The sequence below is a fragment of the Amblyraja radiata genome, chromosome 37 (genome assembly GCF_010909765.2).
Source record: "Amblyraja radiata isolate CabotCenter1 chromosome 37, sAmbRad1.1.pri, whole genome shotgun sequence".
NCBI lineage: Eukaryota > Metazoa > Chordata > Chondrichthyes > Rajiformes > Rajidae > Amblyraja > Amblyraja radiata.
In genome coordinates, this window is record NC_045992.1 from 9,615,141 (window position 1) to 9,638,667 (window position 23,527).

The 23,527-nt window shown below is 39.1% G+C and overlaps 1 protein-coding gene and 1 long non-coding RNA gene across 11 annotated transcripts in view; one reads left to right on the forward strand and one right to left on the reverse strand.

The window, feature by feature from the left end:
* The window catches only part of usp54 (ubiquitin specific peptidase 54), an 89,006-nt gene that overhangs the window by 38,854 nt on the left and 26,625 nt on the right, over positions 1–23,527 (reverse strand). For 6 of the 10 annotated variants that reach the window (XM_033012710.1, XM_033012705.1, XM_033012703.1 and 3 more), the window contains exons 2-5: positions 21,695–22,673; positions 18,013–18,105; positions 1,793–1,927; positions 605–718 (exon numbers count right to left, since the gene is read on the reverse strand). In XM_033012710.1, coding sequence (XP_032868601.1) covers positions 605–718; positions 1,793–1,927; positions 18,013–18,105; positions 21,695–21,838 — 486 coding nt within the window. In that variant the 5' untranslated portion in view covers positions 21,839–22,673. Of the gene's footprint in view, positions 1–604; positions 719–1,792; positions 1,928–18,012; positions 18,106–21,694; positions 22,674–22,786; positions 22,867–23,527 lie in introns of those variants that run through there. The other 4 variants (XM_033012707.1, XM_033012708.1, XM_033012706.1 and 1 more) reach the window with 3 other exon arrangements.
* On the forward strand, positions 5,087–14,635 carry LOC116966455. The gene is made up of 3 exons (XR_004410025.1): positions 5,087–5,234; positions 8,689–8,694; positions 14,624–14,635. It is a non-coding gene; the product is annotated as an uncharacterized LOC116966455 (long non-coding RNA).

Here is a 23,527-nt window from a genome sequence, read left to right on the forward strand (position 1 = left end):
TATTGCACGTCATAAAGTTAAATATACTTGGATTATTTGGTCATCTAACCTAGTTCTAGATTCTTCACAAGCTGAAGCCTCCTCTCTGTATCCACCCAAATCAAAACCCCTCAGGATCTTATGTCCTTTTTTAATTTTCCAAAAATCTAGACAGTAGCTTACTGTGCTCACCTTTCTTCAGAAGGCACCCTGCCCATTTCAATTACTAGTATTCCACTCACGCCAATGTGTTAATTCTTTCACTATGAATAAGTTCAAACAGGACGTCCCATTCTCAAAACCATGTTGACTGCCTGATTATCTTGAATTTTTCTCAAATTCTCTGCTTCCATAACTCTAATAATAGTTTCTAACATTAACTTTCTAACCGATAATGAAGTAACTGGCAAAAGGAAAGAACATTTATAATATTTTGGATTATCCTAATAAACACCAATAAGTGTTCACAAAATGCAAAACATTAAGAGATAAACTTCAGTACCTAACATAACTGATATTGTAGAGAAAACTGATTTTGACTCAAAAAGAAAGCTGAAAACATAGAAGTAGTGGAAAACATTTTTAAAATCTGACTTTACTAATTTAAAAAGTAAATTATTTTTACCTGCTCAAACAAAGTCATAGCAAATTTCTGGTGTGGAATACAGTGCTTCGCTGTGCAAATGTCCTCCTTCGTTTCATCAGCAATGTGAAAGTGTATTCGCATGAGGATATTTTCCTGTAAAAAGTATAATTTTAAACATGCTGTATATGGTTCTCCACAGATGAAGATGGAGCAATCAAATCTGAATTACAGCACACAAAAGTAAAAGCAGAAGGTTTCACAACAATGATTTTGAGTAAGATTCATGTAAACAAATTCTGCCCATTTTGCTACATTATACTAGTTGTGAATTCTGAGGTGCATAACTGCAAATATTGATTTATAATATGTGGCGATGTTAAGTATGCGACTGCAACATTCTATGTTACACATTCAGTGTACATCTACTAGTCTCTTTAGGTGATTCAATGTTCTCAGTAATGTCGGATTAATGTTAGACTAGCTGGATTGCATTTGTACTGAGATTGTATAGCCTAAACGAGCCAAATGACAATGCTGTATCCATTCTGTCATAAAGCAAAATTACTGCTCACAATTACTTAACAATGTACAAAGCACAAATATTTGCTAAATCTGATAAATGGATACCTGCATTGAATATCAAATATTCAGTTCAGAATAACAGAATAAACAACCCCCCATCACACTCTATTACATAAACAAAGAAGGAAGCTTCTAATACCATACATAGTTTTAATGCAGAATTGGTTCTGCAAGAGGAAACAAATAAAATTTAAACGAACCATTGAACTGGTTAAAAAACTATGTTCTTTCAAACTAAAACTCACAAGTATTATGTGAATAGCATGGTCAGCCATCCGTCCAAGTTACATACATTGACTTTACTCCATTAAGTGCTTTGATCTAAAACAAGTATGACAATCAAATGTGCTGAAGAAATTAATAGACCAAGGAAAGTAGCAAGAGTTTGAAATGGCTCTCAAGCCTTTCGAATGATAGCTCCACTAGACTACTTTAAGTACAATATCTGGCATCCCCTGTAAATTCCTGATGACATTTCAGGAGTTAGGTCGTCCTGGGGATTACTAGCAGCCTCAAGGTCATCCCAATGCAATAATCTTGATTTCCCCCCACTGCATATATACTTCCAAAATCAATTAGTACCTTTATTGCAAAAAGCATTATCAAACAGTCAAGTGAACCAAGTGGTTGTCATTTAACACTCACAAAACATTCTGCAGCATCATCCATGATCCCCATCTGAAAGCGTTGTTCATCTTGAAAGGTTTTGGCAAGAGCACTCCTCAAGGCATCAGATGGCAGTACCTTTTCTTTGCTGTATTGAAACTGAGTGAAGATTCCCTAAAGAAATGAAACAGTCAATGAATTCCACCTTCACATTTTTTTTGGCACATAGAAAAAATAATTGGGCACTGGGCACTGTAGGTGCACTGGTCTGTCTTGAAAATAACACTAATTTGAGATTGGATATACCTGTCGAGTGTTTCTTACATTTTCTGTTTTATTTTAACATTATCACCATCTTCAATTATTTTGTTCACACATTCATCCCTTTCAAAAACAGAAAAATAGGAGCAGGAACAGGTGTCAGAGATTATGGGGAGAAGGCAGGAAAATGGGGTTAGGAGAGATAGATTAGCCATGATTGAATGGCAGAGTAGATTTGGGGGGGGAGAGAGCCCGGGGGGGGGGGGGGAGCGCGAGCCCGGGGGGGGGGGGGGGGAGGGGGGAGAGAGCTGTCGATTTCTGAATCCATGGGATATAACTCTACAGGAATATGTAAAGATTTTACCGTTAGAGCGTCGTTTTTTCGAGCAGATGTGATCACGCACACACACACAAGATCAAAGTCGTCTTTTTTTTCCATCTCTGACCAGTACGATCAGAAATATTTATGAAATTAAATTATTTTATTTTGTTAAGAACAATCCTGGAAGATTTAATGATATGACCTTCTTTGACCACTGTGGCCAGTGTTTCACATTTTTATGTTGGCTCTGCAAAAGCAGTAGAGTATGGGCAACATTATTGAGGCGGGTATACATTATCCATTCCAATTAATCTGATACAACCAAATATCCTGTTGAATTATTTCAGAAGGCAGCAAAGAGTCAACCAAGTTTCTGCAGGACCTGAGTCACTTATTGACCCACCCATATTATGAATGGTAGGAGTGCTTCCCTTAAAAAATATTTTAATGAAAAGCTGGCAGCTTCGTAGTCATTTCAAAGGAATGAATTCAAATACTTAAAACAATTTTGGTGGAAAATACATTTTGTAATCTTTGTTATTTGACCAGAATCATTGTCTCTTCTATTTCATAAGGAAAAATGAATATCAACAATTCTACAGCCTGCCCCTCCAACATTTCAGATTGAATCAAAGCAAACTGGAAGTATAATACTCCATTATCTTCCTTACTCCCACTGTCCACTTTCAATGAAAAACCCTCATATACACCCTTGTCCATCACCAGACCTAGTTATTCCAATTTTCTGTTAGCTCTTTTAACCCTCAGCTAAAGTCCATTTTAAGTCCTTAGAATCTGCAATATGCTTGCTGACTTCATTGATTTATCCAAAATCTCAACTTCAGAAGTTTCATCCCAGTGTTTATATCCTGTTATAGCTTCATGTCTCTTTAATTATAATTACCTTCAGTCCAACAACCCACTAAGAAATGATGAGAGAATGGCGAGAGAAACAACAGCAGAGAAAAACCCACTAGCCCTCAACACTAATCCATGTCACTGATCCATCTGCCCACTCTATCAAATCCTTTAATCATCTTACATTTCTCAATTAGATCTATTCATTTGAACATAAAACTAGTCCATAGAATCTGTCCACAGAATTTAACACTTTTAGCCCCAGTAATATTCTGGCAATAGACAGAAAAAGCTGGAGTAACTCAGCAAGTCAGACAGCATCTCTGAAGAAAATGAATAGATTATGTTTTGGGTTCAGACCCTTCTTCTGAAGAATTACCAGAATTATCTGAAGAAGAATGGTCTCGACCTGAAACGTCACCTATTCCTTTTCTCCAGAGATGCTGTCTGACCCGCTGAGTTACCTCAGCTTTTTGTGTCTATCTTCAGTTTAAACCAGCATCTGCAGTTCCTTCTTACACAATTTTCTGGTAATATTGCATGCAGTACATACTTGGCTATTAACTTTGAACTCTAATTTTCTCATATTGCAGATCAGTTCAAGATTTTGCTGGACATTGGAAGATGTTCATGTTTTTCAATAGAAAAATCTCACCTCCCCAAGTTTACCATCCAACAATCAAATTACTTCCACTGATTACCATGAACAAAGCTTAAGGGCCCCGTCATTTTCAATTATGCTTAATTTAGGTCAATTATCATAACCGGCTGTGGCTCTGCAGGTAACACCCGATTAAATGATCATTGCTTCAAATTCCACTTCAGAGCTTTCAACGTGTAGAAACAGCAGCAACTCTGATGCAATACAAAGAAGATATCTGTTCCTGAGAATATGTTTGATATACTTATTTTCATTGCAATGTGGAAAAGTTTATGCTGCACAAATTTTCAACCGAGCCAGTACCAGCAGATTTCATCTGCAAAGCTGTGAACATAATCTAGTTTAGTTTAATTTATTGTCACGTGTACCGGGGTACAGTGAAAAGCTTTTGTTGCTTGCTACCTAATCAGCGGAAAGACAATACATGATTACAATCGAGCCATTTACAATGTATAGATAGATACATGATAAGGGAATAATATTTAGTGCAAGGTAAAGTCCGAGGGTCATCAATGAGGTAGATAGTAGTTCAGGACTGCTTTCTGGTTTTGGTAGGATGATTCAGTTGCCAGATAATAACTGGGAAGAAACCATCCCTGAATCTGGAGATGTGCACTTTCACACCTATATATTTTGCCTGATGGGAGAGGGTAGAAGAGGGAGTGGCCAGGGTGCAACTCCTCCTTGATTATACTGCTGGCCTTGCTGAGGCAGCGTGAGGTGTAAATTGAGTAAAAGGAAGGGTGGTTGGCTTGTGTGATGGTCTAGGCTGCATCCACAATTCACTGCAAATTCTTGCCGTTTTGGATGGGGCTGTTCTGAAACCAAGCTGATCCTGATAAAATGTTTTCTATGGTGCACCTGTAGAAGTTGGTGAGAGTTGTAGAGGACGTGCTGAACTTCCTAAGCCTTTGAAGGTTTAGGAAGCCTTTGTAGAGACATTGGTATGCTTTCTTGGTCGTTGCTTCAATACGGGTGGTCCAGGAGAAGTTGTTGGTGATATGGACTCCTGGGAATTTGAAGTATTCAACCATCTCTACTTAGGTGCTGTCAATGCAAACTGGGGTTCCTGAAGTCAAAAGGTTTCAAAGGTTTCAAAGGTCTTTTATTGTCACATATACCAATTAATGTACAGTGATATGCGAATTACCATACAACTATACAAAAAAAAGCAACAAGACACACATACATAAAAGTTAACATAAACATCCTTCACAGTGGATTCCTCACTATGATGAAAGGCAAAACAGTTCAATCTTCTTCCTCTTTATTTCTCCCACGGTCGGGACAGTTGAACCATCCGTCGAGGCGCTCAAAGCTCCTGCAGCTGGCGGTGGAAGCTCCCGCGTCAGGGCGATCAAAACTCCTGCGTTGGGGCGGTCGATCATTATCTGCTTTGTTTTGCTGACATTGAGAGAAAGGTTGTTGTCTCGGCACCAGGACACTAGGTTCTCGATCTCCTTCCTGTACTCCACCTCATCTTTATTTAATATTCGGCCCACAATGGTGGTGTCATCTGCAAATTTGAAAATTTAATTAGATTTGTACATGGCTGCACAGTTGTGGGTGTACAAGGAGTGAAGAGGAGGCTGAGAACGCAACCTTGCGGAGCAACCGTGTTGAGGATTATCGTCGAGGGCGATCTATCCCCTCACCTCACTGATTGGGGTCTGTTGGTCAGGACGCCGAGGATCCAGTTGCAGAGATGAGTGCTGACACCAAGTCCCGCGAATTTGGTGATAAGTTTGGATGGTATAATGGTGTTCACGGTTGAGCTGTAGTCTATACAGTCTGACGTACTGTAAGTGTCTCTCTCATCCAGGTGTTCCACGGATGAGTATAAGGCTAGGGCGGTGGCATCGTCCGTGGACATGTTGTGGCAGTAGGCAAACTGCAGTGGGTCAAGGCCGCTGGGCAAACTGGATTTAATCTCATAAATAATGTATTTAAATGATTTCTTTAGACGAGTACTTGAATCACCAGGGTAAAGGAGGCTATGGGCCAAGTGCTGGCTTGACCTGCTGAGCTTATCAAGCATTTTCAGCAGAAAATGCTGTTTTTGACCCTGGTGAGTCTCCTCTGCCCTCTCTCCAGCTCAATCATACCCTTGCATCTGTCTTCAGAGTCACTGCTACTTGTTTTTATTTGCAGTCTAATTTCTCCTATTGAAATCTAAAGCAAAATTACATCTATATTTAGCACATTCTGATCATGCTTAAACGGAAGCTTTGATCCAAACGCCTAGCACCAGTTTTAAAACCTGCAACAACTAAACAGAACAGATTACAAAACCGAATTTCATATCTTTAACCGGAAGCTAAGATTCAGATCAACTGGCAAAGGTCCCTGTTAAATATCACAACACAGATAAGCTAAGCAATGGCTGATGCACAAATTAGTGGTTGAAATTATGTCATTTATTTGTGAGCATCAGGTGACGCAAACTTAAAGAGCATGGGTTGAGGCTTTGCAATGTTGATCATGACCTTCTATAATTGAGAAAAGCCTCAATTATTTGCGCAATTCTATGGTGCTTACTTTGTGTGTGCCACACCCATGTGCAAGTATTTGTTGCCAAAATCAATAGAATTAATCAGGTGACTCAAAAGATATCAACTCATTCTGTTCATGGTTATAATTCTTCACATTTTAATGAAATAAATTGGCCAGGCCTTGAAACTGCCATTAGTTATGTGAAAATTCCTGGTCCTACTCCCATAAAGTTGGCGCACAGAACAATGAGTCAGGAAAGCCTAGCCAAGCTGAATATGTAGAGACAAGAAACTCCAGATGCTGGAAGAAAGATACAAAGTGCTGGATTAACTTAGTGGGTCAGGCACATCACCACCTGAAAATGTGTCTCCCCATGTTCTCCAGAGATGCTGCCTGACCTGCTCAGTTACTCCAGCACTTTGTGTCTTTCCGGTTTTATCAGATTGCATTTCAAAACAATTGAGATTCAAGTACTGACTAGAGAACAGCTTTGAATCCAACCATTAACATTCACTCACATCATGTAAAATACACTTAATTTGCCTGGTAGTATTTCTCAACAGAAAATAAAGAAAAATGATAGGAGAACATCGTAAAGCCGAGAGTTTCAGAAGAAGATATTGTAGCACAAAAATATCTTTTCACAGCAAATGCTTACAGAAATTAGATTTAAGCTGCACTTCACATTCGCAGCTCAAAGAAATCGTGACACTTTTGAACAAATACCACCAATGAGGGGCCTAAAATTAAAAATCAAATAATTATGATTAATTGAATTAATACCTGCTGTATTGGTTATTCAAAAACATATATATTTATCATAGCTGCATAAAAAATGCATTAAGCACTCATTATGAAAATACCACTGACTGGTAGGCTACCTGCTAAAGCTTGTCACCTGCTGTACAGTAATTGTTTTATAATTTCAACAATGTTATTTGTGAAGGTTGCACATATCACTGAATGGGTTTCCCCCAGAAACTTCAACATCTTCCCACATCCAAAAGATATACTGATAGATTGATTGGCTTCTGTAAATTTATCCCTGTGTCAGTGGGTGGTAGAAGAATTGAGATCACGTTGATGGGCAGTATACATTGCTGGGAAATAGGTGGAGAAATGGCACTGGTGGGAAGGCCAATATCTGTCTGCCCCATTTTGCCCCTTCTACCAACAAACATTCACGTATACATTAAATATCTTGCACTAGAAACACATCAGTTTAATACAAATAGCACAAGACTACAGAACGTTTTCCTGAACGAGTCGAGAATTTAAACAAAATGTTCAGTGGCAAATGAACACAAGCTATTTCTGAAACGTTGTCAAGTTCCTGACTCAAATAAGTCAGAACTTCAAAATATAAATGAAACGGCCTTCTTGAACGAGGAGAATTTTACCTCACTAACTGGTGTTAAGATTTTGTTGGCATAGTTCTATAAACTGTATAACGCTAAGTAACAATTATTATCATAGCATCAAAATTAAGAACACAAAGTACTGTGCTTCCAGATACAGTCAAGGACATTCCAGAGACTAGTTTGGCAGGAAACTGATATTGAATAAATGAAGTGAACTTGCTTTACCCCCTCAAATTCCTATTCAAAATTGTAAAACAGTATACAGCTACAGGTGGAAAAATAATAAGACAGTAAAAATATTTTTTTCTTTATTTCATTGGAATGGTTAGTGATGATACAATTCGTATGATATAGATTATTGAATGGAAATTAACAGATTACTTATAAACATTTTGCATTTTTTGCCCAAGTGGAGTCACGCGCTTGAATAGCAAAACATAAATGCAAAACTTAAGTGCGGTCATATTGAAAAGGTGTGCAGAGGCTATCTTACAGAAATTATATCAGATACCTTTATGCAAATGTACAAGGCATGATTAGTAAGTTTGCAGGTGACACTCAAGTGGGTGGTATTGCAGATAGTGAAGATGGTTGTCCAAAATTGCAGCAGTATTGTGATCATTTGGGCAGGTGGGCTGAGGAATGGTTGATGGAGTTTAATACAGAGAAGTACAAGGTCTTGCATTTTGGGAAGTCTAACCAGGGCAGGACCTACACTGTGAGTGGCAGAGTTCTGGCAAGTGTTGTAGAGCAGAGGGATCTAGGCATGTTGGTAAATAGTTATTTGAAACAGGCCCCGGGCTTGGGCATGACTCCAGCCCTCAGCTCGGCCGCCGCCTGGGGTCCAGTCCAGGGTAGATCAATAGTTTTATTATATTTGAAGAAAATGCAATGTAGTGCAAGATTAATCAACAAAACAGGATATTAAGTTTTAGAGGTATATGGGCCAAATATGAGCAGGTAGGGCTTGAGTAGACAGAGGAAAGTTGGCCCAAAAGCCAATTTCCATGCTGTATGACCCTATAACTCTAAAAGTACTCAAAGTCAACATTTATCAACATATTAAACTTTTATTTGGTAAGGCTGATGGAGTTATGTGTGGACTTTAATTCCACTTTTGCTCCACCTTTATAGAGAAATTACTTCTTGACTTCACTCTTGAATAACCTAGCTCAAGCTAAGATTTTGTCCCTAATTTTCTTCTACCAAATCATTTAATAAATTTAAAATCCTTAGCGAAATTCTTTAAATTCAAGGAATATACATAGTTATTCTATTTTACCTCATAATTTAACCCTTTAAAAGTAAATCCTAATAAAATTGTACAGCCTCCAAGACTGGTATTTTCTTCCTCAGTTATGGTGCCTTGAATACTCTGGGGCAACGGAGGTTCCTAATCAATTACTCAAAATGTCTGTCCAATTGAATTCCTAGTGTGAACTTAACATATGATTTAGTCATTTTGTTCTTACCTACTAATATTTAGTTACGCACACAAATCCTTTTATTTTATCAGTTCCTTCTAGGAAAGAAAATATGTAAATTTGCCTTAGTTGGATCAAAATGGTGATGATCAGTGGGAATAACAAAGAATTATAAACAAACTGCAAACAAGAAAAAAGTTAAATATAGTTTTGGACAATTGTTGAGACATTCTTGGGTGCACACAAAAAAACATTTTCAAGATATATCACAGGGAGTTTGAGCCACTGATGCTGACTTTTAAACAGTGACCCGAAAGCTTGGTTTCAATACAAAGAAATGCAAATTGAGATTTATTTAAAATGAGAGCGAGATAGATAAATAAAGCCATCAGAAAGATTTTTAAACATTCCAGTAATACTCAGGACCATGTCAGTAATGCCTGTTTTGTACTTTCCATCTTTCCTTTTTACTTCTTTCAGCAACAGGTCAAGCTCTCTGCAATAACCTTTATAAAACATGCAGTGTTGAAATGTAATTACACAGTGCTCCATTGACTTCTTTAGCCTTCATTGCATTACTGAAGTGCAATTACTTCAGAACATTAAGATCTTGTGGTCTGATCAGCTGCTACAAAATTCAATCAGCAAATTCATACCAATCGCTAATTCTACTTAATTACTTTCTTGAATTTCAAGGATTAATCCCGATGGGCAGTGAGGCTTGACTGGCCTCTTGGGGTGCTTATTTCAAGTCTTTCCAAGTTTCGAGATTATTTAATTACTTTCAATTTAATGGTGCAGATCTGAGTATATCTGGGTAACTGGCTCATAACTCAATTATAGCAATGTGCTAAGCAACCAAAATGATGGCTTTATTTGTCTCATCTCCAATGCAGTTTTAGTTAAGACGTACCACAATCTTGGACTATTTACTACTGTAAAAGTATTATTCTTAATACGTTTCAACCTCAAATTTAAATATAAAATTATCAGTAACTGTTGATGCAAAAATCCAGGATTTTCTTGTCGTACACAAACCAGTCGATATGCAAGAAACCAGAATGTATATTTACAAAAATAAAAACAAAATATAATGCTGGAGAGAATCAGGAATTCAAACAGCATTATGGAAATGAGAATCAGGATTAATGTTATTAGTGAAAAAGACTCAAAGCACTGGACCAACTCAGCGGGTCAGGTACCATCTCTGGAGAATACAGAATGGTGATGTTTTGGGTTGGGACCCTTCTTCAGACAGTTCTTAGTTGAATATTAGTTGTTGCGTGTGTCTGATTGAATAATTTAGTAGTTGACAAAACAAGTGTTAATATTTAAAGTGGCATTGTTAATTTTGCTAAAAGTTTTTTTCTCATCAATTATAAAGAATGTAAAGCCTTACGTGCTTGAGTGATGGGAGGCTTCTGGCTGAACATGACATGTTCTAAGTTTACTAAAACCACGTATGGGCTAGCAAGCTTACAGCATTCCTCCTTTGTTTCAATCATGGACACCACCCATGACACCACTCATGTTTGATTGTAGCTTCATAATAGTTTAAGGTAACAAATGTGCAAGGTAACAGGAAACTTCTGTTCTCAGAAATCCAAGATGTTCCCATTCTCTAATAAACGTGGCATTCCCCCTTCTGTCATAGATGGATCCCTCGCCCGCATCTCCTGTGTCCAGTAGGTCTGCTCTTGCTCTGCCTTCCCCCAGACGGAACAAGAATAGAGTGTCTTTATCTTTTACCCCACCAGCCTCTGCATCCAACACATCATATACCGACATTTGCGTCACATCTTCCCATCTCCACCTCTCTCTGTCTTCCGCAGAGACTGCTCTCTCGTCAACACCTTGGTTCGCTCATCCCTTCCCACCCAAAACATCCCCTGCACAGGTACTTTCCCCTGCAACCACAGGAGATGTAACACCTGTCCCCATATCTCCTCTTTCACCTCCATCCAGGGACCCCAGCAGTTCTTCCAGATGAGATAGAGGTACATGTGCACCTCCTCTAACCTCATCTACTGCATCCCAATGTGGCCTCCTGTACATTGGCGACCATTTTGCGGAACACTTGCACTCGGTCCAGCAAGGCCTACTGGATCTCCTGGTCGTTAACCATTTTAATTCTCCTTCCCATTCCCGCACTGACCTTCTGTCCTGGGCCTCCTCTATTGCCAGAGTGAGGCCGCACACAAACTGGAGGAATAGCACCTCATATTCTGCTTGGATATTCCGCTTCCTCTTATTACAACCAAACGGTATGAACGTTAAATTCTACAGTTTTAGGTCACCTCTAACTAACTCCTCCCCCTGTGTTCTTCCCCATCTCCCCTCTCTTCTTCTTTCCCCATTCCCTCCCCTAGGCCCCTCCTGTACGCCCATCTATTTCTCCTCTCCATATCCCCAACCACGCTTACTACTTTCCTTCCACAGGCTTAAGTCCGCCACAATTCAAACCTGTCTCACACCTATTGTTCTTATCTCTGAAGTTTTTTTCCAACCATCTGCCCCATCGCCTGTGTCAACCTATTAACTGTAATGCTTTGTCCTGCCTCTCCCCTTTTCCAGCTTTCTTCTCCCCCCCTACAATCAAACTGAAGAAGGATCTCGGCCCAAAACATCACTTATCCATGTTCTTCAGAGATACTCCCTGACCCACTGACTTTGTGCCCTTTTAAGTAGGTATGTTGCAAAGCCTACCTGAAGCGTCGCTGAATATCTGCCGCTGAGGTTGTGCGCGATTTTGGCGCCGTTTAGAGGGGGCGGGTTTAAAACGCGATTTTCTCTAAGCTGTTCCAATCGAAAATGTTCAGCCTAGTTAATTATTAACGAAAAATCGCTGATAGACCCCGTCGCAAAAGCTATTATTAGGTTTAAAGGCCTTGAATAATAGTTATAGTAGTTTAAAAATCAATCTTTAAACCCGCGACCGTCAGCAACCGCAGGGTCTCATAAAGAAAATAGCAGAAGGTAGGTTGTATATTTTTACATTCAAAAGGGCTTCTAAAGATCCTTTTATACAAAATTTAATATTGCGAGTAGCTCAATTTGGGCCCATTATATCGCGCAGTATTTTTCTCGGCATTTGAGGCACAAATCTACCGCAATGTGAACGTTCTAAACCAGCGCGTTCCACAGGGACCCACTGGAAAGCTGATTTAAATGGGCATTTATTTACAGCAATTGAACACTAAATTCCTTCCATTTGGCCTATAAATTAATGTAAATGAGATTTAAAAATCATGTTTTATTGTGAATTATTTGTGAATATTATTTGGACATTTAGGCTATTTAAAAATGTTAATCATTTATTAAGAAATGGATAGGTGTTTAGATCTAGTCATTGAAGTCTGAAATTAGCTACAATTAGGTAACTAACTAATTATATGCTTTAATTTCAGGTCATCCAAGTAAGATTATTTTATATTTGTTTCAGAATGCTTCAATCTATGATAACTGAAAATTTCATTCAGTTCTCTTAATTTTTAAGAAAGTTATGGGCTTTTGACTGTTCACGATCACAGCTTTTTTGTTATGTCCATAGAAAGTCAATAGGGAACAAGATGCTCATTTCCCAGTATGAAAATGGCCATAACTTTTTAAATACTTGAGATATGAAAGTGAATTAGGTGTCAAATTAAACTTATTTTTATGCTTTATCTGATGGGATAAGTTACAGACTTGATTTTTAAAATCTCAAAATTTTGTAACATTGCTATTTTAAGGGAATTTGTACACATTATTGTACAATAAAGATAGCGAAGTCAGGGGATATGGGAGAAGGCAGGAACGGGGTACTAATTGTGGATGATCAGCCATGATCACATTGAATGGTGGTGCTGGTTCGAAGGGCCGAATGGCCTACTCCTGCACATATTGTCTATTATTGTAGCTTAAAAGCACATGCAGGGACATCAAAACATTGTGCACATTGTCTGCATTCTGCTTCCTGATAATATCCTTTGATGTTATGGTTGGTTGATCAGGGACAATATCAATTGACTGAAAATGTCATGCATTACAGATTGCAATTTATATTGCTTACAACAAACTTAATATAATATGCAAGCCGAAATGTTGAAGGGTAATTTTAGAGGCTATAAAATGTGTTCACAGAAATTGTTAAATCAATTTTAGACTCACATTTCAAAGGGGAGTGAGTTGATGACACCAGCACATTACCATTCTCATAACTTTTTAATGAATCAACAGACATTTTAATGAATTATATTTGGTGTATAAGTGGCAGCATGTCAACCATAAATTTATTTATGTATTCTGGAATGAGAAAATTAGTAAAGGCAACTGCTGCTAATATAATAACATTAGTTATTATGGATTTCTTAGAGGTTATTGAATGGTTTCAGCACTGTGAATCTTGTTAGAATTGTGATTGCCAATGCCAATGTAATGTGTGGTAAGAATCACTTTTGTCCACACAAATCTGAAAGAAAGGCAGCCTATTCAATAAGTCGAGTGATGCTTTTGCAATTCCATTGACCTGTTGCTCAAAAAAAAACATTCAATTTGTTCATGATAAGGTAGATGTTCAACTGGTTTGTACATTCTGCAAAGAACAATCTCAATCCAGGAAATGATATCAAGCATTAGACAGAAACTCTCATAAAATATACAGACATGGTATACCGAAGTCTGCCTCAATTCCTGATGCTGAAAATATAAAAACCTATGTTTACTAACCAAAAAGATATGTTTACTCTCTGTCCAGCATTGCCACTGATTTTGCTTGTTTGTAGGAATCGTTTTGCCACCGTTCCCTGTCTGATTTTAACTGCGAAGATCAAGTTGCATTGCCTGAAGCAATATATGACCAACATACACTGATATATTGAAAGAGACTACCTTTTGATCATTGGACAAATGTTCAAATCCCTAAATCTATTTTTTGAAGATCAGCTTCCACCTTCCAAATACATAAAAATCAATTCTTGTTTTGCTTATTTGTTTGTATTTCTTAAATTCCACAGTAATTAAAGGGAATTGCGAAGTTAGGCCTTGCCTATGAGGTTTTTAAAAAATAGTTTTAGGGAGCCACACCTATAATGAAAACATCGTCAGTGCATGCGAGGACCTGTCACGTGACCTTCCATCCATATGAATGAAACAAATATCTTGTGGGGCCAACAAACCCAATTAACAGTTGATCGTTGAATGTTTGCACCTATTACTTTCGTGTTGAATATGAAAGGACAAAGGACATTTATTGTCACATACACCAATTGGTGCAGTGAAATTTGAGTTACCATGCAGCACACAAATAAGATAAACACAACACTATAGAATTTAACATTAAACATAAAAAATATCCCCCCACAGCGGAATCAACATTTCCCACTGTGAAGGAAGGCAGCAAAGTTCAGTCCACTTCCTCTATGTTCACCCGTGGTCGGGGCTTATTGAGACCTTCGCAGTCGCCGCAAATGACGGCCCGATGTTTCAGGCCCTCTCGCAGGAATGTTGGAGCTCCGGCGTCGGAAGAACATTCTCAGCGGTTTGGAGTTCCGAATCGGCCGCTTCCTACTAGAGACCGTGGCTCCCGAAGTTCACAGGCTGAGCTGGGCGGAGCTCCAACTCTGGCGACCTCGGCGAAAGATCCCAGGCCTTCGCGGTGTTTAAAGTCAGCGCCGCCCGTGGCTGGGATCTCCACAAACCACAGCTCCACGGTGTTAAGAGTCGGCAGTCCCAGCTCTCCGGAGCTACCAACACGGCAACTCTAGTAAGGCAACGCCCGCTCCACGATGGTACTTCGTTGCTGCGCCTCTGCTGAAGCTGAAACTCTGGCCGGTTTGGCCGCAAGGAGGGGGCAAAGTTGAGACTCGGAGGAAAAACGCATCCTTGACCAGGTTGTGACTGAGAAACACAGTTTTCCCCTCCCCCCCCCCCCCCCACCACATAAAAAGACTAAAAGACCTCCAAAACAAAACTTTTGACGGAATAATTTTTTTTTAAAGGATGAAAGGACGAAAAGTTGCGAAAAGCGCCACCACTCGCCAATGGCAGGTCAGGCATCCAGTGAATTAGCCGTTCAGTTTGATTGATAAAAATACATCTATTGATGCTCCTGAACACATCATCAGTGATGTAACCTGGGGTCATTGGGTGTTTCGAGTCTTTCAACATCAGACACCCACACCCAGGCGATCCAGCCGTGGTTGATCAGACCACGACTTGTGTTCAGGTGGCATTCACTCCTCCCTGATCCAGAGCCATGGAAACTAATAACAAAATATTTTGAAGGTTAGAAAATTACAGCTTTCACTGCAAGGAATTTTAATTTTGTTATAAAAATATATAGTTTCACGAACATAGATCAACAGCTCAGTGATTGTCCATATCAGAATTGCCCTAATTTCCTCAAACATTTACAAATCAATTCAACCAGAGTTTAATGTGAGGATTTGTAGATACCATCAATATGCAAGAAATAAGACAAGAAATGTCTGTGCGTTATGCATCAAACTCAGATCTTCCAATTGTTCATTCAGGGAGGCAGTAACAATCAATCTGTAATGTGTCTTTACTGATTCTCCGAAGAGCATCACTTTACTGTATTATATCAAATTTCTGACATCTCTCAATATCCTACAGCAACCTATTACTCTCTTCCTCAAAATTCCAAGCAATTTTCCACCTGGAAATTTGGAAATGCTACCCTGTGGACCATGACAAAATTATTAAAATATATACAAATCAATAAAGGCACCAGTTCTGGCCCCAATGGAGGATTCATTCAGTATGTAAGTAGGTAACAAAAGTAATCAGGTCACAGTTGTACACCAGTATTTGGAGGTCTCTCAAGGGTCTGTCCCACTTGGCGATTTTTTCTGCGACTGCCGGCGTCATATGAATGTCGCCAAAAGATTTTGAACATTTCAAAATCCAGCAGCGACAAAAAAAAGTTGCGACTCTAGAAAAACACCGCGTGTCAATACATCATCATGCTGCGTTACCGCCGCAGATACGCCGCAAATTTTTCGGTGACCTGATATGTCAGTCAATGATGCCGGCAGTTGCCGATAAAATCGCCATGTGGGACAGGCCCTTCAGCTTGTGAAAAAACTAGGGTATACAATGTGGTAAGAGGACAAACGTCTGTGTGTTATGCATCAAACTCAGATCTTCATGAAAAATCCAAACAATAATCCCATTTTATAGCCACATGATTAATTAGTAGAGAGGCTTTTTTCTCCCAAAAAGTACTAAAACTATGTGAAAATAATAAATGCAGCATTTCATTAAAGAAATAGATCAAAAAGCGACATTTTTAATGCTCCATAACAAGCGAGAATGTAGGCAAACCAGAACAAACTTATTATAATAGCTTATTATAATTCAGCTTCCAGTCAAAGCATTTGTAGCTTCCAACATTTATCGTTAAACAGCAAAATCACTGCACATCATTTCAAATCATATCTTAAAAGTTGTCACCTGCCCACTGAATACAAATGTGATGCACTGCACTACAGTATTTCTTTCATTATAGATACAGCATTGAAAAAGCATCTTCAGCCCATCAAGTTCATGCTGACCATCAATTACCTGTTCACATGTACTGCTATAATGTGCAACTTTCCCACTCCCTACACACTAAGGGCAATTTACATGGGCCAATTAACTACAAACCCAGACATCTTTGGGATGTGGAAGAAAACTGAAGCACGGAGGCAATCCACATGCAAACTCCACACAGACAGCACCCGAAGTCAGGATCAAACCCAGGTCTCTGGTGCCAGACTTTCTTTTTTTACAGCAACCTCGATCAATCTAATCAGGTAAGCAATTAAATTATAACACCTGTCGCTATACCTCCTCCCTCGACTCTGTCCAGGGACCCCAACAGTCCTTTCAGGTTAGGCAGAGGTTCACTTGCACCTCCTCCAACCTCATCTACTGTATCCTTTGTTCAAGATGTAGACTCTTATACATCGGCGAGATCGAACGCAGACCGGGGGATCATTTCGCGGAACACCTTCGCTCAGCCCACATGAGGCGCAGTCGTCTTTCTTACAGTTTGGCTTTCTTCCCAACCAATTGTTCAAGCGCTTTTGATTGCAACATGCACCTTAATTTAGTTCAACAAAGAAACTGACAAGTTACTAAAGAACTTATCGCAAATTGCTAATCGCTAAAGAACTTATCGCTAAACGCAAATTGGAGGAACAGCATCTCATATTTTGCTTTGGCTGCTTACAGCCCAATGGTTTGAATATTGATTTATCTCACTCCAAGTAGCACCGGCATTCCCTCTCTCTCTCTCTCTCTCCCTCACCCACCTAAGTCGCACTAGCTTCTCATCCACATCACCATCGATATCTCTCCTTTCCCTGGTCCCTAACCAGTCTGAAGAAGTGTCTCGACCCGAAATGCCACCCATTCCTTCTCTCCAGAGATGTTGCCTTTCCTATTGAGTTACTCCAGCTTTTTGTGTCTATCTTCGGTTTAAACCAGCATCTGCAGTTTCTTCTTACAAATTATAATCATGAACAAGTTAGATCGGTAGGCATCATTCTGAAATATTTTTTGAAAGAAAAACTATTAGCCATGCACAGTAATATCCAATCTTTTTCCATTGGCTGGCTAAATATTGGTTGGCTTTCAATCACTTAGGGACCGATCTAGACCAAAGAGGACAAAGCGACAGTTTTGATAACTGGTAATGTTCCATATTCACTAAGGCGTCCTCTGCTAACTATTCCAAAGACCAGGTCGAGATGATAAGGAAGAGTTTCCTAACTATACAGCATAATTTAATAAATCACGATTACTAAACAAAATAAACACCAATAAAAAACTTCAACCTGAGACCACTGAAAAAACAATTACAATAGATCAGCACTGTGCAAAGCACCTACCTTGAGAGCACAGAAGATGCAGGAATCTCCCATACATTTGTGAGTGGTTAACTGCCTGAAACTCCTTCGAAAAATATCAAGATGCCAAAGAACCTATGAAGGAGGATTTGTGGAAATAACTTAAGTTATTCAATGACATTTTAAATAGTATTCTCATTAATGTAAGATATTGTAAAACAAAAACATGTTTCAATTAAAAACAAATGCATAGCTTGAGGTGACTGCTTGCTTTCATCAGAACTACTTTCTCTGAATTCTCAATTGATTTGTCAAAATGTAAGATGACTGTTTGCACGGCCAATTAAATCTATGCTAATATTTGCACTAGGGTTACATCTGGTCTTCGTAAATATGAATCTTATACAATATTCCAGTTTAGAAAGGGGAGGATACTGGGATATTTCAGGAAAACTTCTTACAAATTATAACTTGTTCATGATTTGTTCATGATCTCTTTAGATTCTGGAGTAGTTCCTGAGGATTGGCGGGTAGCAAACGTAACCCCACTTTTTAAGAAGGGAGGGAGAGAGAAAACGGGGAATTACAGATCAGTTAGTCTAACATCGGTAGTGGGGAAACTGCTAGAGTCAGTTATTAAAGATGGGATAGCAGCACATTTAGAAAGTGATGAAATCATTGGACAAAGTCAGCATGGTTTTACAAAAGGTAAATCATGTCTGACGAATCTTATAGAATTCTTCGAGGATGTAACTAGTAGCGTGGATAGGGGAGAACCAGTGGATGTGGTGTATCTGGACTTCCAGAAGGCTTTCGACAAGGTCCCACATAAGAGATTAGTATACAAACTTAAAGCACACGGCATTGGGGGTTCAGTATTGATGTGGATAGAGAACTGGCTGGCAAACAGGAAGCAAAGAGTAGGAGTAAACGGGTCCTTTTCACAATGGCAGGCAGTGACTAGTGGGGTACCGCAAGGCTCAGTGCTGGGACCCCAGCTATTTACAATATATATTAATGATCTGGATGAGGGAATTGAAGGCAATATCTCCAAGTTTGCGGATGACACTAAGCTGGGGGGCAGGGTTAGCTGTGAGGAGGATGCTAGGAGACTGCAAGGTGACTTGGATAGGCTGGGTGAGTGGGCAAATGTTTGGCTGATGCAGTATAATGTGGATAAATGTGAGGTTATCCATTTTGGTGGCAAAAACAGGAAAGCAGACTATTATCTAAATGGTGGCCGACTAGGAAAAGGGGAGATGCAGCGAGACCTGGGTGTCATGGTACACCAGTCATTGAAAGTAGGCATGCAGGTGCAGCAGGCAGTGAAGAAAGCGAATGGTATGTTAGCTTTCATAGCAAAAGGATTTGAGTATAGGAGCAGGGAGGTTCTACTGCAGTTGTACAGGGTCTTGGTGAGACCACACCTGGAGTATTGCGTATAGTTTTGGTCTCCAAATCTGAGGAAGGACATTATTGCCATAGAGGGAGTGCAGAGAAGGTTCACCAGACTGATTCCTGGGATGTCAGGACCGTCTTATGAAGAAAGACTGGATAGACTTGGTTTATACTCTCTAGAATTTAGGAGATTGAGAGGGGATCTTATAGAAACTTACAAAATTCTTAAGGGGTTGGACAGGCTAGATGCAGGAAGATTGCTCCCGATGTTGGGGAAGTCCAGGACAAGGGGTCACAGCTTAAGGATAAGGGGGAAATCCTTTAAAACCGAGATGAGAATAACTTTTTTTCACACAGAGAGTGGTGAATCTCTGGAACTCTCTGCCACAGAGGGTAGTCGAGGCCAGTTCATTGGCTATATTTAAGAGGGAGTTAGATGTGGCCCTTGTGGCTAAGGGGATCAGAGGGTATGGAGAGAAGGCAGGTACGGGATACTGAGTTGGATGATCAGCCATGATCATATTGAATAGTGGTGCACGCTCGAAGGGCCGAATGGCCTACTCCTGCACCTAATTTCTATGTTCTATGTTTCTGTTTCTAAAACAGCACAAAAGCACATCTTCTGTTGCCTGGACTTCTTCTTTTACAAAATGCATCTATCAACCCCCCCATTAAACTCATTTACATGAGTGACACTATTTAGTTCAATCTAACTTTGTAATTGAATATTGTTGATTTCTGAGTTAGATGAAATTCCCTGTCCTCCCCCACAACACTGTTTACATCTTGAATCCTGTCAATTCATATAAATATCAAATTCTCTATAATTTCAACTGTCACATTGAAGGGGGAAAATAATACAATTTAAATCTTCTTTTCTACATTTCAAGCAATAACCTCAGCAATAAATTTAATTCAAGCCCAATTTTTTGTTTAAAGCACCAGCTCACATCAATTGATTCAGAGAGAGCAACCTAATTGGAAACATAATTGTCTTAATGGTAGGAAGCAGCAATGATGAAGGAGAGCAGTGTGACTAGTGATGTGCCTCAAGGATCGGTGCTGGGCTTATTGTTGTTTATCACCCATATCAACCACTTTGATGAAAATGTACAAGATATGATTAGTAAGTTTGCATGTTTGTATTATGGACTGAATCTTAGGGAAAGGTTGGGCAGGCTAGACCTTTATTTCTTGGAGCGTAGGAGACTGTGGGGCGTTCGTATAGAGGGACGTGTATAGGGTGAATACACACAGTTTTTGTCCCATGGTTGGGGAATCAAAAACAAGAGGTTTGAGAGTAAAAGAAGAAAGATGTAAGAGTAACCTGGTCAATTAGTGAATTAGATGGGTTTTCAATCAACAAAAGTCATTCTTCACAAAAACATTTTTTTGAGTTAAAATCACCCAGCAATCATGATGGGATTTGGAAGACATGTTACTCCAGACCTCTGAATGAGTGGTTCATGCCTATGATTACTAGTCCTGAAACGTGAACAGTATGCTACTGTGTGTACTCCAGTGACTGAAAAGTTGAATCAGAAACATTAAAATGGAAAGTAGGCCAGGGAGATTTAGAACCTCATCATGTGAAATGCAAATTCTTTCATCTTGCATGTTAAATTAGCTGATCTGTACTCTTGAAGAATAACAATCTGACCATCACCAATTTTATTAAATTAGTATGGAAGATTCACAAGTCTGGTGTTACACGAGTGCACTACTTGCAATACATGTGCCCAAGTGTTTCACCCATGCACATACACTCTCCAGAACACCTGTAATTGGAGCGTTCCTCGTTTCAATCAGATTGCGAGGAAGTAACATGTTCATGACACCCCCATGAGAAAAAAAGTTTAGAGATCGGATAAAAATCAAAAGTCGTCACATAGTAATAATTGCCCTCATTCAGTCTAGCAAAACTGAGGCAACTGGGGATACTGTATCATTTGTAAACATTAGATAAGCTTATTTCAATTAAAAGTATGATCCAAATCAAAAACTTAAACCAGAATATTTAACAGGTAAAGACTGCAGTTTACAACTGCAGTTTGAATTGTAAAGTCCGAGTAGTAATTGGGAGTTTTTCCTATTAGAACTTTCTCAAAGCCTCTGAACAAATATTCTAATTAATGAAGTAAAATAATATATTAGAATAATGGCAAAATAGTGATGTGCTTGATGAGCTCTCCTTTAGCTTCTAAAGTTACAAAGGTGATAATAAAAAATTGTTGGCACATCAATTTGTTAAGATTTAAACCAAAAAGCTAATTCTCAAATTGTATCTATCGAGCAATATCAGATATTGTCATGAAGAGCTACTTACTTGTAACGCACTGTTGAGAAAGCAGCTGTTCTGCCCAGGTTCATTCATTAGTCCCTTACTTGCCGCGATAGACGTTGTGCTCCGGGGCATAAACATCCCCTGCAGATTATTGTTCGGCGTGAAATAATTCTTCCTCCAGGACATCTTAGCTGAATAGTTTCACACTTTAATACTTAGTGTTTTACAGCAAAATTGCTGTTTTTGTTAACCGAAGGGGCAGATCATCTCACATCAGATTACAAAGTATAAATTTAACGTCACTCAAGTTGTCCCACGAACGTGCATTAAACATCATAGTAGGGGGTAGGTCTTGAGCATCCATTCCTCAAAATTCCATTACAGTACTGTAGACAAAAACCAATATCAAACATTTCTTCCTTTTGCTCCAACATAAGTTCTAAAACAATGCCTCATGATAAATTAGTCCCACATTGAGGCTGTCCAAATTGTTTGTATAATTCCACAAGCAATTAATTTGAGTCATTAATCCAGCTCCAGTGTTTTAGACTCACAGAAAAGTGACCCAGCTTTCACAGTACCACAAGCTGTAATTTTTAACTCACAATCTGGAAATGAAGATTCCCATCACTTAGCAATAACTGAAGGCCCAATAGAAGTATACCGAACTTCCGAGTTCAGCACAGAGTTATTCAAATACTGTGAAACAGCACGGCGATCTCTGAAAGATGTACACGTCAGATTCAGCCAGAACACTTCATTAACTGTTGCATCATGCATTCCTTATTTGTTCAGCGTTCTGCCTTTGATTAAGCTTCCTTGATACGATGGCTATGAATTCACTGCTTTAAAGCAGCAGCCAGAAGCTCCAAAATGTTACTTAATCCTTTTCTGGATCATTAATCAAGTATTTGAAGCTTACGTGGGCTATGTCTGTACACTCTGACCAGTCTCTCTCTTACCCAGTGGTCCGTTCTTCTGCTAAAATGTTCAGATCAGCCACAGTTTATAGGACAAAAATCTGAAAACAAAGGAGAAAAAAAACAATTAGATTGTTCCAGAGCTTTCTGGTTAAATGAGATTTGCTTTAACTTCAGCAGATTGCACAAATATGAGACAACTGGTTTGTCACACCTTATACATTCCCTAATGGTGAAGCATGCCACGTCAATTCAAAATACAAGGAAAACCGAGAAACCACTGAATTTTTTTTACAGGAACAATAGCACTTCATTTATCCAATGAAATGAAAAACAATGTATTGGTCGCACTTCCTTCAAGGACGTCAGCCTCCACGATAAACAATTAAACCTTTAAAAACGAATGACTCATACACTAGACAACAGATAGCAAATCACACCATGATGAGGTCATCACTTAATATTTAACCATACCAGTTACACTATGAATAATAAACCTATGAGTGCTTGCTAGTTGAGAACAAAAGGAGGAGCCAGCGTGCTTTGTAACTTTGTCAGCGCCGTAGGTGGCCGCTATTTGTATATATTGGGTATGCAAGCAAAGAATTTCACTGTGCCTTGCTCACATGTGACAATAAAGAATTCCATTCCATAATAGCAAAGCTAGATACCTTTGCAGCACCAAATGAATCTTGCAGAAAAAAGGGTACACTTAAACAGCAAGGCAGCACAAATACAAAAATAAATGACAATGCAAACATTTTTGTGATCAATAATGACCCTGTAAATTGACAATAGAAATCAGAACTTGACAGATCAAGAAAACTCAATAGTCATTAATGTCCATAATGCACCAACTGCATCGCCCCATAGCAGAAACGTCCACGTCGCGGGGCTGGAAACTGCAAGTATCCTGAGCTAATTCTGCTACCACCATCTATTGCGACGTGATGGC